At 48.7% G+C, this 20352-nt stretch overlaps 1 protein-coding gene across 2 annotated transcripts in view; it reads left to right on the top strand.

The window, feature by feature from the left end:
- Window positions 1-15164, top strand: part of FEZ1 (fasciculation and elongation protein zeta 1) — a 36511-nt gene extending 21347 nt beyond the window's left edge. For both annotated transcript variants that reach the window (XM_072953833.1, XM_072953834.1), the window contains exons 4-10: window positions 631-717; window positions 2737-2905; window positions 5395-5666; window positions 6595-6675; window positions 8087-8162; window positions 12168-12233; window positions 14808-15164. In XM_072953833.1, the coding sequence (XP_072809934.1) occupies window positions 631-717; window positions 2737-2905; window positions 5395-5666; window positions 6595-6675; window positions 8087-8162; window positions 12168-12233; window positions 14808-14824 (768 nt within the window). In that variant the 3' untranslated portion in view covers window positions 14825-15164. The remainder of the gene's footprint in view (window positions 1-630; window positions 718-2736; window positions 2906-5394; window positions 5667-6594; window positions 6676-8086; window positions 8163-12167; window positions 12234-14807) is intronic.
- The last annotated feature ends 5188 nt before the right edge of the window (window positions 15165-20352 follow it).

Raw genomic sequence — 20352 nt, forward strand, 5'->3', positions numbered from 1 at the left:
TGGAGACACAGGGCAAATGTTTCAATATTTGCTGTTGCTGTTGAGTTTATCCTTTGGGTCACGTGGGCAGGTTGTTCTGTGGCATGTCCCAGGGAACTTCAGCACATCCTTCATCAGCTGTGTCACCCTGCCTCGATTCCAATGACACAGTGACATTTCATCAAATTTTAAAAGCATGACTGTTTGGACTGAAACAACCCACCCCTTAAAATGCCTCATAAAGTAAAACCTGGAAACAGATCCCCAGACTGAGACTCCTTATGCAAACAAGTGTGCTTTTGCTGCAGGAGTTGGTTGCTGTTATCACTTACCTCGAGAAGGTTCTTCCTTGTTCATGCAAAGATGACCTGCCTGTGGGTTAAAGGACGGTGCTGCTCCCTTTGGGTCAGAATGGTGCTGGCCACACATGCCTTATTGTCCTTTTCTGACCAAGCTGGACTCAGTGGTGCATGCTGTGTGGATGGGGTATGTTTGGAATTGGATGGAACTCTGGACCCCTCTCAGACTGTCTGTTTACACAGTGGATGGCTGGAGTGGCCTCTGCCTGTGTCATCTGTTCTAGAGACTGGAGAGAATCCAAGTTCTGCTGATGGTCAATCCGAATTCCAACCCCCCTCCCACCTGTTTCAGATCCATGAGAAAGAAGAGGAAGAGTTCAATGAGAAGAATGAACGTGATTCCGGAATCAATGAGGAGCCTCTACTCACAGCAGACCAGGTACTAACATCTCTCTTGGTTCTTGGGACTTTTGGTTCTTTTGATAGGGGAAAACTCTGAATACATACTTGCCACGTCCTTTTAAGTCAGTAGAAAAATATATGGTCTTATGGTGGCTGTGCCGACAATGACTTGGAGTGTCTTTGATGAGGGATTTCATGTCTCTTTAAGCCTCAGTTTACCTACCTGCAGTATATAGGAATGTAACTCCTGACACTTGGGTTGGGTGGGGTCCAGGTTTGATAACGGCCAGAGACAGGCCACTGTTTACTGCCTTCATGTCCTGCTGAACCTCTTTATTGCAATTCATTGTACTCATTGTACTTGAAGTCAAGACACTTAAGCAAAGGTCCCAAATGCCTGTTCTTGTAAGACTAGAAAGGGCAGATGAGGCTTTTGGGTGGTGAGCGTTTTCCCATAGTTCATAGAACACTGGAAATGTTGAGCCTTCCAAAGGGCGCCTTAGAGACATTTGTTTGTTTTTAAAAAAAAAAGATACAGTGCTTCACATTTTATCAAGTTACTTATATTTTGGATTTAACAATGTGTGGCTTAGGGAGAGTACCCCTGCGTCTCAGGATTCCTTATTCAACCTTTCAGTCAACAAATAATATGGGCGCTTGTTTTGAGCAGACAGCTTTCAAGCGTTTTCCCAGAGTGGTTCTGAAAACGCTCCACAAGGAGCCTTTGGTGTCAGAAAGCGCTTTTCCGTAAGAAGAACTCTCTCATATCTGTGCTAAAAGGTGGGATACAAACAGGCAAGGATCAACAGACTGAAGGCAACAGGAACAGGGGAGAGCGGTTATTCTTGTGAACTTGGTGGGGGGAGATGCCATTCAGTGATACACGTTCAATGATGACTCTGGGAGAAAGAGAAGCTCGGCCATAAAGTTCTAAAGGGGGGTTGTGTCGTTTGCTCATGTTCCGTGAATGGCTTTCGGTTGTCGAGAGCTAAGTATCCCCTAAATTTGTGAGTGGCGATGGGAAGGCTTGGGAATAAGATAGAAAGTATTCTAAAGGAGAGGACCCTCAGTGCCCTTATCTTTGGCCCAGCCCATCACGAAGAAGCCCACTTCAAAGACCGGTGGGTGTGGAGCCACAGCCCATCGCAGCATGGAGAGCAGGCAAGTATACAGACGTGCCGTTGCGACCAGACTCGTGGACGGCTCCTTTCAGAAGTGGTCTCTGCTTGTTCCACGTTCTTTACGTGGGAACAGTTGGCACACACAGTAGTTCAGCCTCGTTCCTCCTGGCAGCTCTCTAATTCTACTCTGTCTTCTAGGAGCTGAACCCTATCAAGAGTCTAAATTACAGCTGGGTTGATCTATTTTCTCCTCTCCAGAACCTACCTATCCTTTTAGTCTTTCATTATCTTTGTTTTCTTCTTCTTTTCTTTAATGGAGGTACTGAGGATGGAACCCAGGACCTCGTGCGTGCTGAGCATACACCCTACCCCTGAGCTCTCCCCTCCCTCCACTTCATTGTCTTTGTTTTCACTTGTCATTGGGCAGCTTCAGTTCCTGTCCAGGCGAATTCTAGAGGAATAGCTATTCTCCTCTGCGTAAAAAGCAACTCCTCATTTTGAGTCGTCCTCGGAACACTTTGTTTTCTTCCAGACATAAGCACTGTAACGCTTAATGGACTGGGCTTTGTGTTGAAGTTGGGTGGATAAAATATTTTCCCACTTAGAAATAAAGTGCTCAGCAAATTGAAGTAAATGTTCCCTTCCAGGCAGCTCTGCTTCGTTTCCTGAAAGAGCGGTTTGTTTCCAATAAAGCCCTCATCTAAATGGCGTCCTTGGAAGAGGTTTTACATCAAAGAGTGCTTTACATCAAAGGGAGACAGTATGTGAGCCTTTGGTCAGATCTATTTTTATTATTATTCAGTATTTATAAAGTAACAATATTGCTTTAGGAATTTTACAGGCCACAAATTAGGAACATCCTTCACTGATCAAAATTCAAGCTAGAATGTGCCTGCGGTGGAGAAAGTTAGTGCTCTCTTGTGTGCCTTCCTCAGGTGATTGAGGAGATTGAGGAGATGATGCAGAACTCCCCAGACCCTGAGGAGGAGGAGGAGGTTCTGGAAGAGGAGGATGGGGGAGAAACCTCCTCCCAGGCAGACTCGGTCCTCCTGCAGGAGATGCAGGCCTTGACCCAGACCTTCAACAACAACTGGTCCTATGAAGGTGAGGGCCCTGGGGGCGGGCTCCCCGAGGACGAGCACTGCTGTCCCAGGCAGGGCCCGGGCTTCAGATGTAACTAACAGAACCTCGAATCCAGGGAGTTGGCAACACCTCTCTCACTGGACATCAGGAGAGAAGTTAGTATTTGGCAGGGGGTGGGGGTGGAGGGGTGGAAGAAAGGCAATTGAGCAAAGTTAAAATCGTAAAACAAACCAAGGAACAAGACTAGGGCAGTATATGCAGGGGAAATCTGAACCCGCTATTCAAAATAATGCTACCATAACATCAATGAAAAAAATCTGCAGGCGGTAATGATCATAATAGCTTATGCTTTTGGAAAGTGCCTGGCCCAGTTCTAAAACTTTCCATGCATAATCTCATTTCGCGCCCATACCAACCCCACTAGCATTGAGCTCGCTGAGTCTTCCGAGAGGTTGAGTGACTTGTTCGAGACTGCTGTTGGGGAAATGGAATTAACAAATAAAACCAGCTCCCCACCCAGATAACCTCTCCACAGAAGTAGAGGAGAAATAAAACAATTTTATGATTAAATAAGCATTAAGCGAGGCACGTCACAGTCAACCCACTACAGGGATTGCAAAACCAGAAAGAAATCTCACTCTTGTCAATGGCTGAGTGGACACAATCTATTACATTAAGTTTTGCAGTTTGGAGTCAGGTGACAATTAGACGCTTGTTATCTCTCTCTCTCTCTCTGTTTTTTTTTAATGATTTTTTTGGAGGAGAGGTAGTTGGTTTTTGTTTGTTTGTTTGTTTTAAGATGGAGGTACTGGGAATTGAACCCAGGACCTCATGCAAGCTAAGCATGCACTCTACCTCTCTTGATGATGACATTTCAAAGCAGTGGCTCTCGGGTCCTTGAGGAAACATTTCTGAGTCCTCAGACTGTCAACAGGCTTCTTTAGCCATTAAAATGACTGACACACATTTGAAAAGGACAGAGAAAGAGATTCCGAGAGGAAAGGGAGGTGAGGGAGAGGGGAAGTCTCTTCCCTTATTTTCAACAGGGAGAATCAAGCCTCTTGTTTTTAATTTGTATTTACCCCGACACCACACTCAAGTCGTTGAGGGAGTGGAGCCAGCATTTGAAGCCAGGCTGGGTAACTCCAGAGTCCACGCTCTTAATCTGTGTATTGCATTAACTCTCTGATACAGGTTTGTAGTAATTATGATCCTGCAAAGAAAGAGGTGGATGAAGCGTGAAATTAAAAGATGTAACAGCAGTGGCAAAGCGAGTCTAAAATTCATCAGTCTGTAGGGATCATGGTGACCAAGCTGCTGGGGGGCCCCATTCCCTGGGAGCAGATCCGCGGAGAGGTGATGGGACTTATAAACCATGGAGAGAGAGGGCGGGGTGGGCAGGGTGTAAAGGTCCAAACATGGATGAGCGTAGTGGTAGAAAGAGAGGCATGATCTGAAGAACTGTGTCCCTGAGTCAGACTCTGAAGAGCAGGGGCAGGGCAGGGCAAGCCGAAGGCATCTGTGGAGTGATGGAGCGGCTTTGGCCGTGGGGCTGCATTCACAGCTGCCCAGTCAGGCCATTCTCCGCCACACAAAGGTCCCACACATAGAGCTGTTCAGCAAAAGACTTGGGAAAACAGCTGAAACGCAGAGTGAAATGGCAAAAACAGAAGGAGGAGGACAGCTCCAAAGACCGAAATAAAGGGGAAGGTCAAACCAAGTCAGCAAATACCCGGGCAGAGCCAGAACGGAGAGGAATAGGGAAATGGACTCTGGTGTAGAAATAAAAGATGCTGTCAAAAGGGGCACGTTCGAAAAGATGCCCCCAAGGCTACGTTAGATGAAGACCTCTTAGGGGACAAGAATTTCAAATGAACCCATCTGTGTCCGGTTATCCCCTCCTTTTCTCTGACAGCAGCAGACGGCTCGGTATTACCGAGCCAGGCCTCTTTTCTATGCATGGTGCATGTTTTCTATGCATCCTTACATATTTGACATATTCTGGGACACGTGCACTGTGACCCAGGACAGTAGGTGTGAAGAAGCCCTCAGACCACTCTGCCTATTTTGCGGTCTGTTTTGCTGTTCCTTGATCAGGTCTGGGGAAGAAACACTACCTCTCTATTGCTCTTCGACACAGACGCCAAACCTGCTCTTCATGTCCTCCCCACCCTCTGCCCAATTCTTGATCCATTTCACACAAGGAATATTCTAGAGTCAGAGGTAAAATAGGAAGGTAGAACAAGGGATTGAAAAGCCACATGTCTGTCTTGTGGACAGAATCCACAGGCCCCCTCGGGGGCTGTTTCTTCTCCCTCCCTCGTTCCCCCGGGGTGACCCCTCCCACAGTTGATAACTGGCCCCCCCTTCCTGGCATGACCCTCAATTATGAAGGCCTTTCGTGTTCTTTCGAGGGGTTCTCCAGACCCTTCGGGTGGCAGGGGCCCCGGGAGCCTCTCTGCTGGGCTGGGCTGGATGCAGTGTCCCCTGTGGGTCGGTCTCCCCTGCAGGGCTGAGGCACATGTCTGGGTCCGAGCTGATGGAGCTGCTGGACCAGGTGGAGGGCGCCATCCGAGACTTCTCAGAGGAGCTGGTGCAGCAGCTGGCCCGCCGGGACGAGCTGGAGTTCGAGAAGGAGGTGAAGAACTCCTTCATCACGGTGCTCATCGAGGTGCAGAACAAGCAGAAGGAGCAGCGAGAGCTGATGAAGAAGAGGCGGAAAGAGAAAGGGCTGAGTCTGCAGAGCAGCCGGGTAGAGAAGGGAAGCCAGATGCCGCTCAAGGTAAGAGGGCATGGGCCGCGCCAGCCCAGAGCTCCCCGCTGCAGGTCCCCGCTGGGCCGGCCCTAGACAGACCTGGCCTGAGCAGTGGCTGTGAGCAGGACACCCCGGCGGACAGCGGAGCCGTGGAGAGGGCTCCCAAGAGGACGCCCGGTCAAGTGGAGGAGACAGGATGTGACACTAGGAAATAAGCGACTGCAGCATGTGCTCTCGTAGGCAAGACCTTAGAAAGTGGGGTGAAGGCATTTAGAATTGAGAGGAATTGTGCCCTGGGACTCTGGGTCAGAGTCCCTGCTCCCAGGGCAGCTTATAGTCCTGACCCATCTCTTCTGGATGTTGGTAGGGCGTTCCGGGATGGAAAACTATGATGCTTTGCTGTTATAGTCACGGGATTCTTGTAACCAGTGGTTCTTAATCAGGGGGGAGCTCAGCAGAATCATCCAAGGAGCTTTTCCTGGGCTCCTTGCCAGGCCTACTGAATTGCACCTGGGCATGTGCATTTTGGGAAAAGCTTTCCAGATGAGGACAGTTGCTGTACCTCCGCCCTTCCCAGTGGCTGGGCATTTTGTTTTCTTCCCTGAGATATTTGCATCATCATCCGTCCAAGTTTCCTTGTGCTGCTTTATTTTTCTGTTTTCATAGTGGAGGTTGAAATGGAGAAACCCAGCAGTGCAGGGGGATCTTTTTGCCCAAGGGACTGACTCAGATAAGAGTCTTTGAGACTCTATTTCTTCTTGCAAAACTCAGGCTGAAATTTTTTCCTGCATCTTAGCCCAGGTCCTTTACTTTATGGTTGCAGACCCTGGGGCCATGACCTGGGGTAGTGTGGAAGCTCATGGGTCTGGGTGGAGTAGGGAGGACACAGGAGTCCCGGGTGATGAATACGGAGCAGGAAGCATCTGCTCTTCTGAGTCTCATTCTCGTCCCCCAGCGCTTCAGCATGGAAGGCATCTCCAACATCCTGCAGAGCGGCATCCGCCAGACCTTTGGCCCCTCAGGAACTGACAAGCAGGTACCACACATCTCCCTGCCCCCAGCTTTCTTCCCAGATTCTTGAAACTTGGCCTCCCCAACAGAGCAGGGGATGGTGATTCACTAGAATTGTCCCAGCACTTGGGCAAGTTGTGTGTGGTGCAGGGGATGTCCTCACATTTTCTTCCACTCTAAGGAGGAACAGAAAGTGTCTTTTTAAAGGCAAACAGTTTTTTGAGCTCTAATATTAGAGGGCAGGGATGAACTCGAAACTTAACACTACTTGTCGACCTCTGAGTTCAGTTGTTTCAGAAACAAAATGCATTAAAGGGGAATCCACTTCATGAAAGATCCCATACAAGACCTCAATTAACTCTACCACATGGGTCACCAGCTGAGCCAGTCCCACCAAGACTGCCTCTACAGCTGCTCCGCTGACTGTAACCCACGCGGTGGTGTCTCCCATTTAGTCAATTACTTGCCTGAGAGGTAGCTTCATTTGAGGTGGCTGATGAGTGCTTGCCACGCGCTGAGTCCCATTGCTGGGCCCCCAAGCAGTACAAAGATGAGAAGTCCTTGTCCTGCCCTCACGGAGTGCACAGTCTAATAGAGAAAGTCGGTGTGTCAGTAGACACACTTAAGATTGTGCATATCAACTGTGTATATTTTAGACATATTTGTAGCTGAATCCTGAAGTGTTAGAATTCTGGAAGAGGTTTAGGACCTGGGAAGAGATTTAGGACCATGTAACCCAGTGCTCTCACTTCACAGCAGTGAGAACTAAGACTCAGAGAGATTAGATATTTCCCAAGGCCACACAGCTAGTTTCAGGGCCAGGACTAAAACACAAGCCTCTGGGTGTTTGGTCTAGAGCTCTTCTCACTGCTGACCCCAGGCTCCCCTGGAACTTTCCAGGCCTCCCTGGCCAGGTGTTCTAACTGGACCCTAAGATGAGTTTATTGTAGGAGCGCCTCAGCTCCAGCAGATGGAGCAAGCCCGACATCCCAGACCCAGGGCGGGGCTGAGGTTTTCTCACCTGTCATTTTGACAGAAGAGAAACCATTCATTCTCAAATTGTACTGCAGAGGATAAGGAAATATAATCCCCCACTTAGAACATTCTCCGCTCTCAGCCTGGAGGAGAAAAAGCTCTCCAGGATTCCTAAATAATCAGAAAGTTCCTAGTGTTGGAAGAATGTATTAGTTGGAGTAAAGGGACATTTTTTCCTGGCTAATGTGGTAAAGTCTTACTTTTAAAGAGACATTCCCCAGAGACGGGAAAAAAGGTCCTAAGACAAAGGTGTGCGCGTTATCATGGGCGTTGTCAAGAACGTAAATTTGATGGAGCGTGTGTCTTAGAGGAAATCTCAATCCCCGAGCAAGTTGTCAACCGTATCTCAGCCCTGGGGACCACTCTTCTGTCTCACACGCTGCATGCCGTTTGTCCCCTAGTATCTGAACACAGTCATCCCTTACGAGAAGAAGGCCTCGCCCCCCTCGGTGGAAGATCTCCAGATGCTGACGAACAGTGAGTTCCTCCCATTCTCAGCGAGACGAGCTGCTCATTTCTCTCCCTCCCACCCCCCGAGCTGCATCCTTGATGCCTCAGTCCTGAGGTTTCCCCAGAGCAATTTCAATGGGTCGAAATGTGCTCCACACTGTTGTGTTGTGTCCCCTGCGCAGTGTAAAATGAAGATGTTCTGCAGTGATACCCAGAGCTGCCTTGTCTTTTCCCAATTCCTGTAGGGGAAGAGACTTGTGGGTGTGTGTGTGGGGGAACACGCTGGTGGGAGAGGCTGGGGCAGTGAGAGGCAGCAGTGGTGTGCAGGGACTTCCTGTGCGGCACCCACGGTTCTCAAGGCTCTGCACCCTTTGCCTCACCCCATCTCTCCTCTGTGGCTTGAGGTTGCTTTGTCTGAACTTGTGCCCTTGAAGCATGGAGCTTGGTCTCAGGGACTGGCTGTATTTTTTTTTCCTTCACTTTTCAGTTTTATTAGGTAGAATTGTTACAACTTGACTGTACATATACAATATATTGCATGTAAATACATATATACAATATACTGCACACATTTTAAAAAATTTATGTATATGTACTGTTCATTGTTTCTAAAAGCATTTAGAGCTTTAGCCTTTTTAAACTTACATAATTATCAAAGGAATAAAGCCAACCACAAAATAAAAATTCATTCAGAAAGATACATACACCCTGCTATTAACAGCAACATTATTTATAATTGCCAAGATATGGAAGCATCCTAAGTGCACATCAATAGATGAGTGGGTAAAGAAGAGGCAGCTCATATATACAGTGGAATACAACTCACCCATAAGAAAGAAGGATATTTTGCCATTTGCAGCCCTTCATTCACTTTTTCTTCACTTCAAAAACCGGAGTTTTATAACTGGCATAAACATTTCCACTGCATCAAAAACAACAAAATACCTAGAAATAAGCTTAACCAAGGAGATTACCTGTACTCTGAAAACTGCAAAACATTGATGAAGGAAATTGAAGATGATACAAAGAAATGGAACGATTTCTTGTGCTCCTGGATTGGAAGAATCAACATTATCAAAATGGGACTGGCTGTATTTTTAATGAGAAGCAAGGTTTCTTGGGCGCGTGAGGCTGATGGGAGAGAATGGAGTCTGGTTTTCCTTGCAAGCAATGACTGCCTCCTCTCCTCCACTTGGACTGGTCAAGTGATGTTAATAGACATTCTGTGTGATGGGAGAAAGCAGCGTGTGATAAAGAGCCTTTTGTCGGCAAAATCTCTTCATATATGTCAAACACTACAACTCCCAAAGGGCCAGGGGCACATGGTGTTAGCCATCAGTGTCAGCTTGATTCTTTTAGGAAGAGAAAAATCCTAGGCTGAGATGTGGGGACAGGCTCAGTGAATCATGCAAAGTCCATCTCCTTGGCAACCGTGCGCTGTGCTGAGTGACAGACTAACCAGGCCGCCCAGCCCATTGCTGCACTGTCTGGGAGGGACTGGGCCGCCGCGGGGCTGTTTGATGCCCTAGGGGACTGGAAGAGGAGCTTCTTCTGTTCAGCTGAGGAAGATGGTTACCTCCTGCGCCCAGTGCTAAAGGTGACCACGTTTCATTTTTATCATTTTTGGAGAACTAAAGCAGGAGGTTCTGGTAAACGGAAGCCCTGCCTACATCAGTGGATCCTGCGTCCTTGAGAATCTGGAATTTTAAATTCAAAGTACCTTGGCTTCCTCTTAACTCATGTGAAGCTCCTTTATTTGCATAAATATGCACTAAGATTTTTTTTTTTAACGGGAGTAGAGAGAAACGAGCTGACATTTGTAGGTGTTTGTGCTTTCGCGGGTAGTAAGCATTTGGAAAATAATTTGGACAAATTACGAAGGTAGATAGATGTAACTTACTCTATCATGGTCTTTTAAAAAAAAAGAAGAGCTATAAATTTTTTACAGAAACCCATTCAGGAATGCAGTGTGAAATCCTTTCATTTTAATTAAGAAACAGTGGTTTTGTTTACAATTTTCTAGTTCATTTAAAAAACTAGAGCTAGAGTATATCCATCATTTAGGAGACTTCGGAAACATAGAAAAGTGAACGAAGGAAAATAAATAACTTCCTGTCCCCTTCACTGTAGTCACTATTATGGTGTTTTTCAGCCGTAGTATTTTATGTCTTTTCCATATAGTTGGGATTATACTGGCTATAAAATTTCATATCATGATTTTAGTCACATCGGTTAACATTTGGTTAACATTCTTTTTATGGCTCTCTCGTCTGTCATGTGGATATACCACATTCCAATATTTTATTCCTTTTAAAAGAAAAAACTGCCGACTTTCCTGAATACCAATTCTCCTGCTGGTTATGAAAGCTCTGGTTTTTCTGGCTCATCCTTGTACGGATTTGTGAACCACGTCTCTTTTCCCTACTCCTGAGTCAAGGATGTAGGCCAGAGACCAGCTCTGGGGACTGACAATTTCTATAAATTTTGGATTTTGGAGATCAACCTGGACACATGTTGACTGAGGACAATTATTGGGTTTTTATGGCCATCTTCTGGTTGTGTTTGTTTAGTCTGCCCATGCTCAGTTGCAAAGTACTTCCAGCCTATGAAACCGTGTCTAGAAGTACAGAAGAAATAAAACAAGAGAAATCAATTCCTGGATTGCCTCAGGTCCAGTCTTCTTCTAGACCCAGCCACGGACTCATGACCCTGGCAGGCTCTGTTGCTCATCCACTCCCGAGTTTTGGAGTCAAGTTTCATGACCCTGACTTGCAACTGGGCAAGGTAACCAGTGGAGAACAAAAAGACATGGGGACAGACTGGGGGTCCTGCTGTTTTCATGGCTGCCTTCTGACCCCAGGCATCAGGGCCAGCTCATCTCCAGTGTTTCCTCCACTTGCAAAAAGTAGCACGTGCTCATTGAAAAAGGCCAGACCCCGTAGAGCTATGATGTAGAAAGGAATGTCCCCTGGGGTCTCATGCTGAGAGGTAACCACTTTTAACAGCTTCGTGTGCTCTCTTCCAGAGTTTTCCTGTGAATATTAGCTTCTATTATTTATTCATTTAGAATTAATACATAAAGTTCTACAGCCTTCCTTCGTCACTGACAGGGATGTCGTGTACACAGAGATCTCTCTCATTTTTCAGAAAGCTATATGAGACTGCATATATAACATAGACCCCATAGCTTACTTAAGGAATCTATTGATGAGGAAATGTATTTTTAGATACCCCTGCCCTCATTTTTTAATATTGTGAATAATAAGGTCTAGATACTTTCCTAAAGGATTTTCTACAAAGCTGACTTCCACAACATGAACCATGGACATGGGAAGGTGCTACCTAGTTTAATAACAGAAAAATCGGTTTTAAAAACTTTTATAAAGAGCCGTTAGGCTTCGATAACTTCCCTATTGTTTGCTTCGCATGTAGGTCATGTCCTGTTTCAACAAGAAGTCTGTAAGCTCCTCGAGGGTCATTAATTTGTATTTCCACAAATTCTAGTGCTGTACTGGGCATACAGTGGAAAATAAATGTTTGTTAAATTCATTTGCTCCTAATAAACTGGAGGTGAGGACTTTCCTAATAACAGCTGTGTACATGAATAGAAAGCCTTTAAAGACAGATTTATTGGTGATTCACTGATGTGACAGCTATTATTCTTAACATTTAGATTGTATCTGAAAGCTGATCCTTTTTTGAAATTGCTTTATTTGTTTTTATGATTATTAAACATACATACTTAGGAGATGATGTGGATGTTATAGATGAGCAAAAAAAAAAAAAAAAAAGTAAAAGGTGAAAGAGAAGGAGAAAGCCGGGTCATCAGTAGGCTGCCCTGACTCCTGACGGCTTCTTCTCCATCAGCGGGTTGAACGCCGGCTCTTGCCAGAGGCTTCGAGACCTTGCTCGATACTCAGCGAACGTTTGGTTTCCTTGACTCTTTCTCTTGCTCTGGGTTGGTGAGTTGGTGGGCCCTGGAGGTGAGCTTATGCCCTGATGCTCTTGGCTCCTCTCTCCCCTCTCCCCCAGTTCTCTTTGCCATGAAGGAGGATAATGAGAAGGTGCCCACTTTGCTGACGGACTACATTTTAAAAGGTAAGAGCAGCGGGGAGGGCACAGCTTGGTGGCAGAGCGCACGTTTAGCATGCACGAGGTCCTGGGTTCAATCCCCAGTGCCTCCATTAAAGTAACTAAGTAAATAAATCTAATTACCTTCCCCCAAACAACAAACAGAAAACCCCAAACAAAATAAATAAAATATTAAAATAAACACGTAAATAAAAGGTAAGAGCAGCCCAGGCCTCTGGGAGCAGAAGCCCCCTCTGAGGCCCCTGCCCCCGAGACTCCCGCCCTCCCAGGGCGTCTGGCCAGCCCAGGCCGGGCAGGGCCAGGGAGCTCAGTGGACAATTGTGAGGTGCTGGATGTTGCTAGGAGGCCTGAGGAGGAGATTCCATCACCCCCGAGTCACCAGAGTGACTCCACGGGAAGAGCAGCCCGACCAACAAAAGACTTACTGTGGCAGTTCTGTGCAGCCTCGGCTAGTCTGCTGGCAAAAATGAAGCCAGAAGACACCTTTAATAGTTTCAGCTACTTGAAAGGCAGCAAACTAGAGTCATGATTCGCTGCATCCTTTCCTAACTATTTTTTGTTTCATGTTTGATTACTTTAAACATACATAAAATAGAATGTACAGTCTAGTGAACTCTCATGTATGTAGCATCCGGCTTTGACAGTAACTCACAGCCAATCTAGTTTCGTTTATCCCCCCTGCCCAATGTCTCCCCTCCATATTATTTTGAAGCAAATACCCATCATTATATATTTTTCATCCATATGTATTTCAGTACACATTTCTAAAACAGAAGGACTCTTTTAAAAAAAACACATCCACAGTATCATGATTACAACTAGAAAAATTAAAAAATTTTAAATATCTTTGACTATCAACCAGTGTTCAGATTTCTCTGATTTCCCTATAAGAATTTTTCAGTTTGTTTGTTTGAATCAGGATCCAGTGAAGGTCCACATATTGCAAGTGCAAAATGTGTATGAATTATATGTAGGCTCCCCTTTCCTTCCTCTCTCTCATTCTTTGAATTTTGTTTCTTAGAGAAACCAGACTGTTTGCCCTACAGAATTTCCTCTTTCTGGCTTTTGCTAGGTAGCTGCATCCTCACGGTTTAATTTAATCCGTTCTTCCACCTTTGGTATTTCCCGTTACCTGGTGGAGATGGAGGCGTGATCAGATTCAGGGCACCCACACCAGACCAGACCGAACAAGGCCAGAGAAGTTGGTAGACGGTTGTCCACGAAGCTTTTGATAAGCGTTACGTTATCATTAGTTGTAAACTTCCTTTAAGAGACATACTGTCTGGTTGTCTTTCTTTTGGGGATGTTAGCATCTGTATCAGTCTGCTTAGGCTGCTAAAACAGAACACCACTGGGTGGCTTGAACAACAGGAACTTATTTTCTCACAGTTCTGGTGAGCAGAAATCCATGAGCAAGGTGCCAGTAAATTCGGTTTCTAGTGAGGGCTCTCTTCTTGGCTTGTAAGTAGCCACCTTCTCACTCTGTCCTCACATGGCCTTTCTTCCGTGTGTGTGAGGAGAGAGCGCCAGCGCCCTCTGGTGCGTCTTCTTATAAGGACACTAACCCTGTCAGGTCAGAGCCCCACCCGTATGCCCTCATTTCACTCTACTTCCTCAGAGGCTCCATCTCCAGATACAGCTGCCCCCGGGGGTTAGGGCTTCAGCGTGAATTCTGTGGGGGACACAACCATGGACTCCATAACACTATCGACTGTTGGTCATTCATTGTCCAGCTCTTTTTCTTCATTAGGTTTTGTTCCACCTGCACAGACGACTTTGGGTACAGTTTCCAAAGGCTTGTGGACCTCATTTACGAACCTCTGGGGGAAGATATAGCTCAAGTGGCAGAGCACATGCTTAGCACGCACAGGGTCCTGGGTTCAATCCCCAGCACCTCCATTAAAAGTAAATAAGCCTAATTACCCCCCCACCCCACCAAAAACAAATTAAAAACTAACAAGCAAACAAAACCCCTCTGAACGGTACCATTTCCATAAGGATCAGAGAGATTAATCTTAAATTTCTGTGGGATGAATTTAGGCTAAACATTGGGAAGAACTTCTGACTCTTAAAGATTTTAAAGGAGCAACAAGTTTGTCAAAGCAGGTGTGTAGAAATGGGTTCTAAAGTCTGGGAGCCTGAGAGCTAGACTTTACCCCTCACCACCCCTTCACGATCCACTGAAATGTCAGCGAATTGATAAAACTAGTTAACATTTACTGAGCACTTTCCATTTGCTTCTGAGCAACCCTGCGGGGGAGGGGGGCAGAGGCGCTGTCTACCATGCACATGAAGAAACAGGCACAGGTAGGTGAAGTTATTTCCCGAAGGTCATGGAATTAGTAACAGCCAGACCCAGTTGAACCTAGGCAGATGGGTACCAGAGGCCACGCATTTAATCACCCCCCTGAACAACCAGCTATCATTGGCTCTTCCTCCTTCTGGAAGGAAGACACCTGATTGCCATTGTTCCCTGGTTCTAAGGGGGCAGGTCTCTGCTCAGGACGCTGGTGAGAGGCTGGCGTGGCTGCTCTCGGCCACACTGGCTTTGACACCCCTTCTCTCCTCTTCTCTTTCCAGTGCTCTGTCCTACCTAACCTTGCCCTTGGGAGCAGCCTTGCTGCGGAGGCCACCGAGCAAGAGTCATCCCGCCACAGGGACTGCATGACACCACGTAGCCTCCGACGTGTATTTAAACTTGTATAGCTTAACCTTGATTAAACATGAGCAAGCGCGCGGGGTCCTTTGCTGTTGGCTTCTAGTCCTAGTAACCATTGGATGCATGACCGACGGGCAGAGTTGGTGACGATGCCGCCTCTCCACCTGTGTTGGAGGAAGGCGGATACTGTCACCACTCATATGTAGTCTGGCTCCAGCCCTCAAAACACAGCTTATACCCTAAGACTAATTTTGAAATAAACCTTCATTTAATTAATATTCTTCATGTGCTTGGAGTGTGGTGTCCACTGGCCCCCTGGTACAAACCTCTAGAGAAAGGACGTATAGCTGCCCCTGCCTGATGCCTGGTGGCTGCCAGGGAGGTGCTTAGGGACTGGGGGCGTGCCAGCCCCTGTGGGGGGTCGTGGTGGGGCTGCAGTCCTGCAGACAGAAGGAGGAAGCCATCGCAGACTCTTAAGATCTTGCTGTTCGGCAGCTCTCAAGGGAGCTGCATGATGTGTTACAGGAACCCCTGGTCAGAGGCGGAGATCGCCGGGTTGGCGGGTAGGAAGTGAGGCTCATGGAGGAGCCGGGCGGCTCGGCGGCCCCTGTTGGGGTGGCTGGGTGGACTCTTGGGGGCCCGGGGGCTGGAGGGCGTCTGTGCTGCTGGGCTCTCCTAGCGTGAGGGGTTGCAACTGCTTTCCTGACGTGCCCACCGACCCCTGGGAACAGTCTCCCGTGACCTTGCGTGCCCTCCCTGCCCTCCCCGCGGCCCTCGATGGCCAGCAGCTCTGGCTCCTACGTGCTGTCTCCAGCCTCGGTGGCGGGCAGCTGCCAGCCTTGATGGGCCAGCAGGTGAAAGCTGTCCTCGAATCCGGAGGGGCTGTGTTTTCCCACAACTTGAACTGTCTCGCCTTCCATCTTCAGGCTTGAATGATAACTCTGCAGATTCCCACAGTCCCGTCTTAGAGCAAAAACTATCACCCACCACTTGCCACTCGCCTGTCATCGCTGCACCTTATCTCACATCGCAGACCCTCTGTGGCAAGTAGGCGGTGGCGTTGTCCTGAGAGACAGATGAGACCAAGAAGCAGAGATGTTCAAGGTGGTGGAGTCAGCCTGGCACCTTGGCCTCTTAGGCAGTTAGACCTCTGCTCCCTCTTAGGAGTTTGGCGTTGGTGTGACCCCCGGAAAGCCACGCTTCTTCCCACTGACAACTGCACTGGAGGCCACAGATCGGCGCAGGTGACAATAGAAGGCCTCATTGGTGCCCTGCAATCTTCCCTGGGGGTGAGGGGGCACTTATGCACCAGGGAAACTGCCCCAGTGCCTGCGGCTCAATGTGGGTGTCTACACAGAGCAGGATGTCCATGTAGACAGCCCTGGCAGCTGCAGGAAGGCGGAAGCTCCACCAGCACCTGGGCGAATCCTCAGGGCAGTGAGTGGCCCTGAGTATCAGAGCTTTAACAGAAAGGGACAACCTCAGCTCTGCGTCCGGCAGCGCCACAGCCCATGGCAGAGGGCCACTGGTGGGGTGAGGGCCGTAGCACAGTTTACACTCTGCCATTGATGGGGAAGTGGTGACTCCCTCAGAGCCTTCCTTCCTGCCTTGGATTTGTCAGATCTGGGTCAGCCACTCCTTTCCCCCAATTTATCCTGCCAGCAGGTGTCTGAAGCAGCAGAGACAAGCTAATCAAAGCTGTTGGCAGTTAAAAATAAACCTCAAGTGTCAGGAAGGAGGCGAGTCCTAGGAGGACGAGGGGTGGGAGCAGCAGCTGCCATTTCTCTCTGTTTGTCCACATCAGGAGTTGAGGGGGGTCTTCAGTCATTTCTCCAGGCTTCTCCTCCCCTATCCCTCTGTCCCTGCTCCCCAGCACGGGGGCCCAGACCAGCAGCGACCCCGCCCAGGAACTTGTTAGAAACGCAAAACTCAGGCCCCACCCCAGACGCGCCCCACTGCATGTTAACAAGATCCAGGCAGTTGGCGTCTGTGTTAAGGTTTCCAGCTGCTCTGGTGAGTTTTCGGAGTTGCTGGAGCGCGGACTCTGGGAGACTGGCCGCCGGAAGGTGTGGAGAGTGTGATTAGCAGCTGACTGTGCTGCCTTCCGTCGCCCCTCTTCCCGTCATCCGTCAGGACGGTCCTAACATCCAAGAAGAGTCCAGGGCCCACCGATGCTTCAGACTCAGTCTTGAAGCAAAGCTCAAGTCCCTCCAGGACGTGCGCACTCAGCCAGGGGCAGGGAGGAGCCAGGGCCTGCCTGGCACCCTCCCGGGCAGGTACGATTTGTTTGGTTTGGCCAGCAGGGTCCTTTACTGAGGTGTATTCCATCAACTAAAGGCCTCCATGTGGATTCGTGAAGCCAAATCTGCCTGAATCTTGGTAAGGAAGTGCCACCGTAGGGCCTACACCAGCCTCTGTTTGTGTAGAGTTGAAATGAACGATCCTGTGGGGACAAGCTATGGTCCAAAGGGAAGGTCCCTACCTTCTCCATCCTTGTATCTCTCCTTCAGGATGGGAGACAGATGTGGTATCTCAGAAAGAAAACACAAGGGGAAGGGTGTCGTGGCAGTAATTTTATGGGATAAATTGGAATTTTTAAAATGAAACTTTTCCTGCTCACCGGAGTAGTACCTGGAGTATAACCGTCTTCAGCTGGTGGTCAGGGGCGACAGAATGGGGCGGTCATGAGGAGGTGTGTGTGGTCCTCCAGGTGTCCTGAGATGAGCGCTGAACCAAGTCCTGTGGACGTGAGCCTGTTTTGAGCACCACTGAGTCCTAGGGACTCCCCCGTGGCCCAGTCACGGAGAGCACTTCCGCTCCCACCAGAGGCCCAGCCCTCCTTCAGCAGAAGCTTGAAAGGGAGGGGCAGCCTAGTCTCCCAGGGAGCCGGGAGAGGTGACTCTCACGCCGGCCGGCCTCCGAGATTAGCATGCGTGGAGGGGAGAGTGATTAGATGCTACTCTTGGAGGAGACACCCGCATTCTTGATGGCGCCTGATTATTTATTTCCTTGGGAGGATGAGAGAAGACACTTTAGGATTTCGGTCTGAGCCTAAGGTTTGCTCTCCGCCTCCCTTCACGAGGGAGGCGATGCAGAGGCCGCTCTGCTGACCAGGAAGGTGCCTGGCTTCATATTAATTCCTTTCTTTTCAAAGAACAATGAGCCACCTTAGCCCACAGCCCAGCAGCTCCACCCCCACCCCCGCCCAAGCCCTCATGCATATTCATCCTGCTTCAAAGAGCACAGCATGGAATATGCAAATCGGCCAGGCAGGAGCTGGTTGGCATTTTGATAATAGCTTTGTCTGAAAACCCCCAGAGACACGTGCACATCTAGTTTCTTTCTCTCTTTTTCCCTCCCTCTTTCCTCCATCCTGTGTCCCCCTCCTCATTCTCTCTTCCATTCCCCACCTGCCAGTGAACAGGAAGACGAATCACAGAACCAGAGAAGCACATTAATGAAAGGCCAGGTGTCTGTATCCCCATCCAGTGTATTTCCACTTCGCTCTCGTCGTCTCCGCCTTGAACAGAACTGTTTTTTTTTTCTCATTAAAATAGTCCCCATCTGACAATGCCCCAGGCCCCGGCCCGTCCTCTGCTCTCAGTGGCCTCCCCCGCTTTGCTTGAGCCCCTTTATTTGTCTTTCCTCCACTGGTCCACCTGAACAGGAGGGAAGGAACCACTGATACAGGCCGGAAGTGAGGCAGGCTTGGACGTGGCTGTCGTCACTGACAGGTCGCCTGGACTCAGCAGTTCCTCACGCATCAAACTCTGCCCACATCTGAGCAATCGACCTTGCTGTCCCCCACTTCTTTGTCCCAGGCTGTGGATGGCAACAGTGGCCTCTCCCCCAAGACTAGCTCCCCAACCCCCTCCCGCAGCACCGCTCATAGAGAAGTTTGCAGAGCAATTTTGTAAGGACTTAGTTTCTGCCCCCTCCCTCCAAAAGTAAAGGGTTCAGTGGGAGCAGGTGGGCTACTGGGTGATGCTTTGCTGTGGGAGAGGAAGGTAAGGTTTGGATCCCCCATCTTTGAAAGCTGCTTCACCTGGGGAACTTAGAGGAGGAATGTAAAGGCAGGTGCAGGGATGCAGGCATCTCTGAGGGTTTCAGGAAAGTGGGGCATCTCTTCCCTTGACCCTGAAACCAGGCCTGGTCAAGCCGAACTCAGGAGGCAAATTACCTCATAAGAAAGAGCATGGGTTTGGGGCTTGGGTTCGAATCCCAGCTCTGCTACATATTAGCTAAATAATTTTTGACAAAATTATTTAATTTCTCTGAGCCTCAGGCTCCTTATTTTAGAAATGGGACTATTAACACTAGTAATAATACCAGTAATTCTCCCAGGGTTGTGTTGAATCATTTACAGTATCTGGCATACGTGCTAAATGGTCAAAAAATTGCGACTTTTATTTTGCTGGTAACTGTCGAGGGATGTAGAGAAAGGGCGGGCCCTGTGACCTCTTAAGCCTTATCATTTTTGCGATCCAATAGGCACACAAGATGGGAAAACAAAAACAAAACAAGACAGGGTGTGGCCCGCTCCCCTAAAATCTACCTCACCCCACCCTCTCCACCCCTACTCCCGGCATGCTGCTTACTGGTGGCCCATCTGATTCTAGAACCAGGGCCTCTGGGCTCTCCTGGACAAGGGGACAAAGCAAAGAGGTTGAGTTGGATCCTATCCTGATTTCTCAGCAGGTTCGTTCCAGGGGAGTGGTGGAGGAGGAACTGTGGCAAGTCACATTTATTTTTGTACTTAGAGAAAAGATTGTTTTTGCCGGCAAGGAGACAAGTAGAATGACAGAGAGGCAGCACACAGACCATCGCAGACACACCCAGAGAAGGCTCACATACTCCATGGTCAGGTCGCGCTGGTGGGAACAGAGATGGAGGACGGTATTGCAGGTCCCCCGCGTGGGAAGTCAGCTTCCAAAACCACAAACACTCTGGAGGGTTTCTGCTGCTCCCACCTGCCTCCGGAGGGCAGCCAGCAGATGCAGGGTGCCAGCGGGAGGGGTCAGGTGGACCCGTGTGCCACTGGGCCTTTCTGCCCTGGGAGGCATTGGAGGTGGATGGCTGAAGCGGCGGAGTTTACAGTGTGCTGTGGACGGGGCTCCCACAGCAGGTGGGCAAGGCGGGTCTACTGGCCTTGGTGCCCTTTCCAGGACTGAGAGACGATGTCTTTTCTCTCCAGGCTTGGATGCCTGTTATCTGCAAACACACACAGAAGGCACAGTGCTGAGCGCAGAGTGGCCCTTCCAGCTCAGGGCGACTGACCGCAGAGCCTTCTCTGAAGTCAGCCTTGGATGAGACAGTGGTTCAGCATCTCTTAAAAATGCACCTACCTCAACCCCACCCTTGGAGATCCCAATCTAGTGGGTTGAGAATGGATCTTGGGCACGTGCATCTCCAAAAAGCCCGCTCAGCAATTCTAAGTTTTCCTCAGCAGAGAACTCCCGGCATGGG

Source organism: Vicugna pacos, chromosome 33 (assembly GCF_048564905.1).
Source record: "Vicugna pacos chromosome 33, VicPac4, whole genome shotgun sequence".
Classification (NCBI taxonomy): domain Eukaryota; kingdom Metazoa; phylum Chordata; class Mammalia; order Artiodactyla; family Camelidae; genus Vicugna; species Vicugna pacos.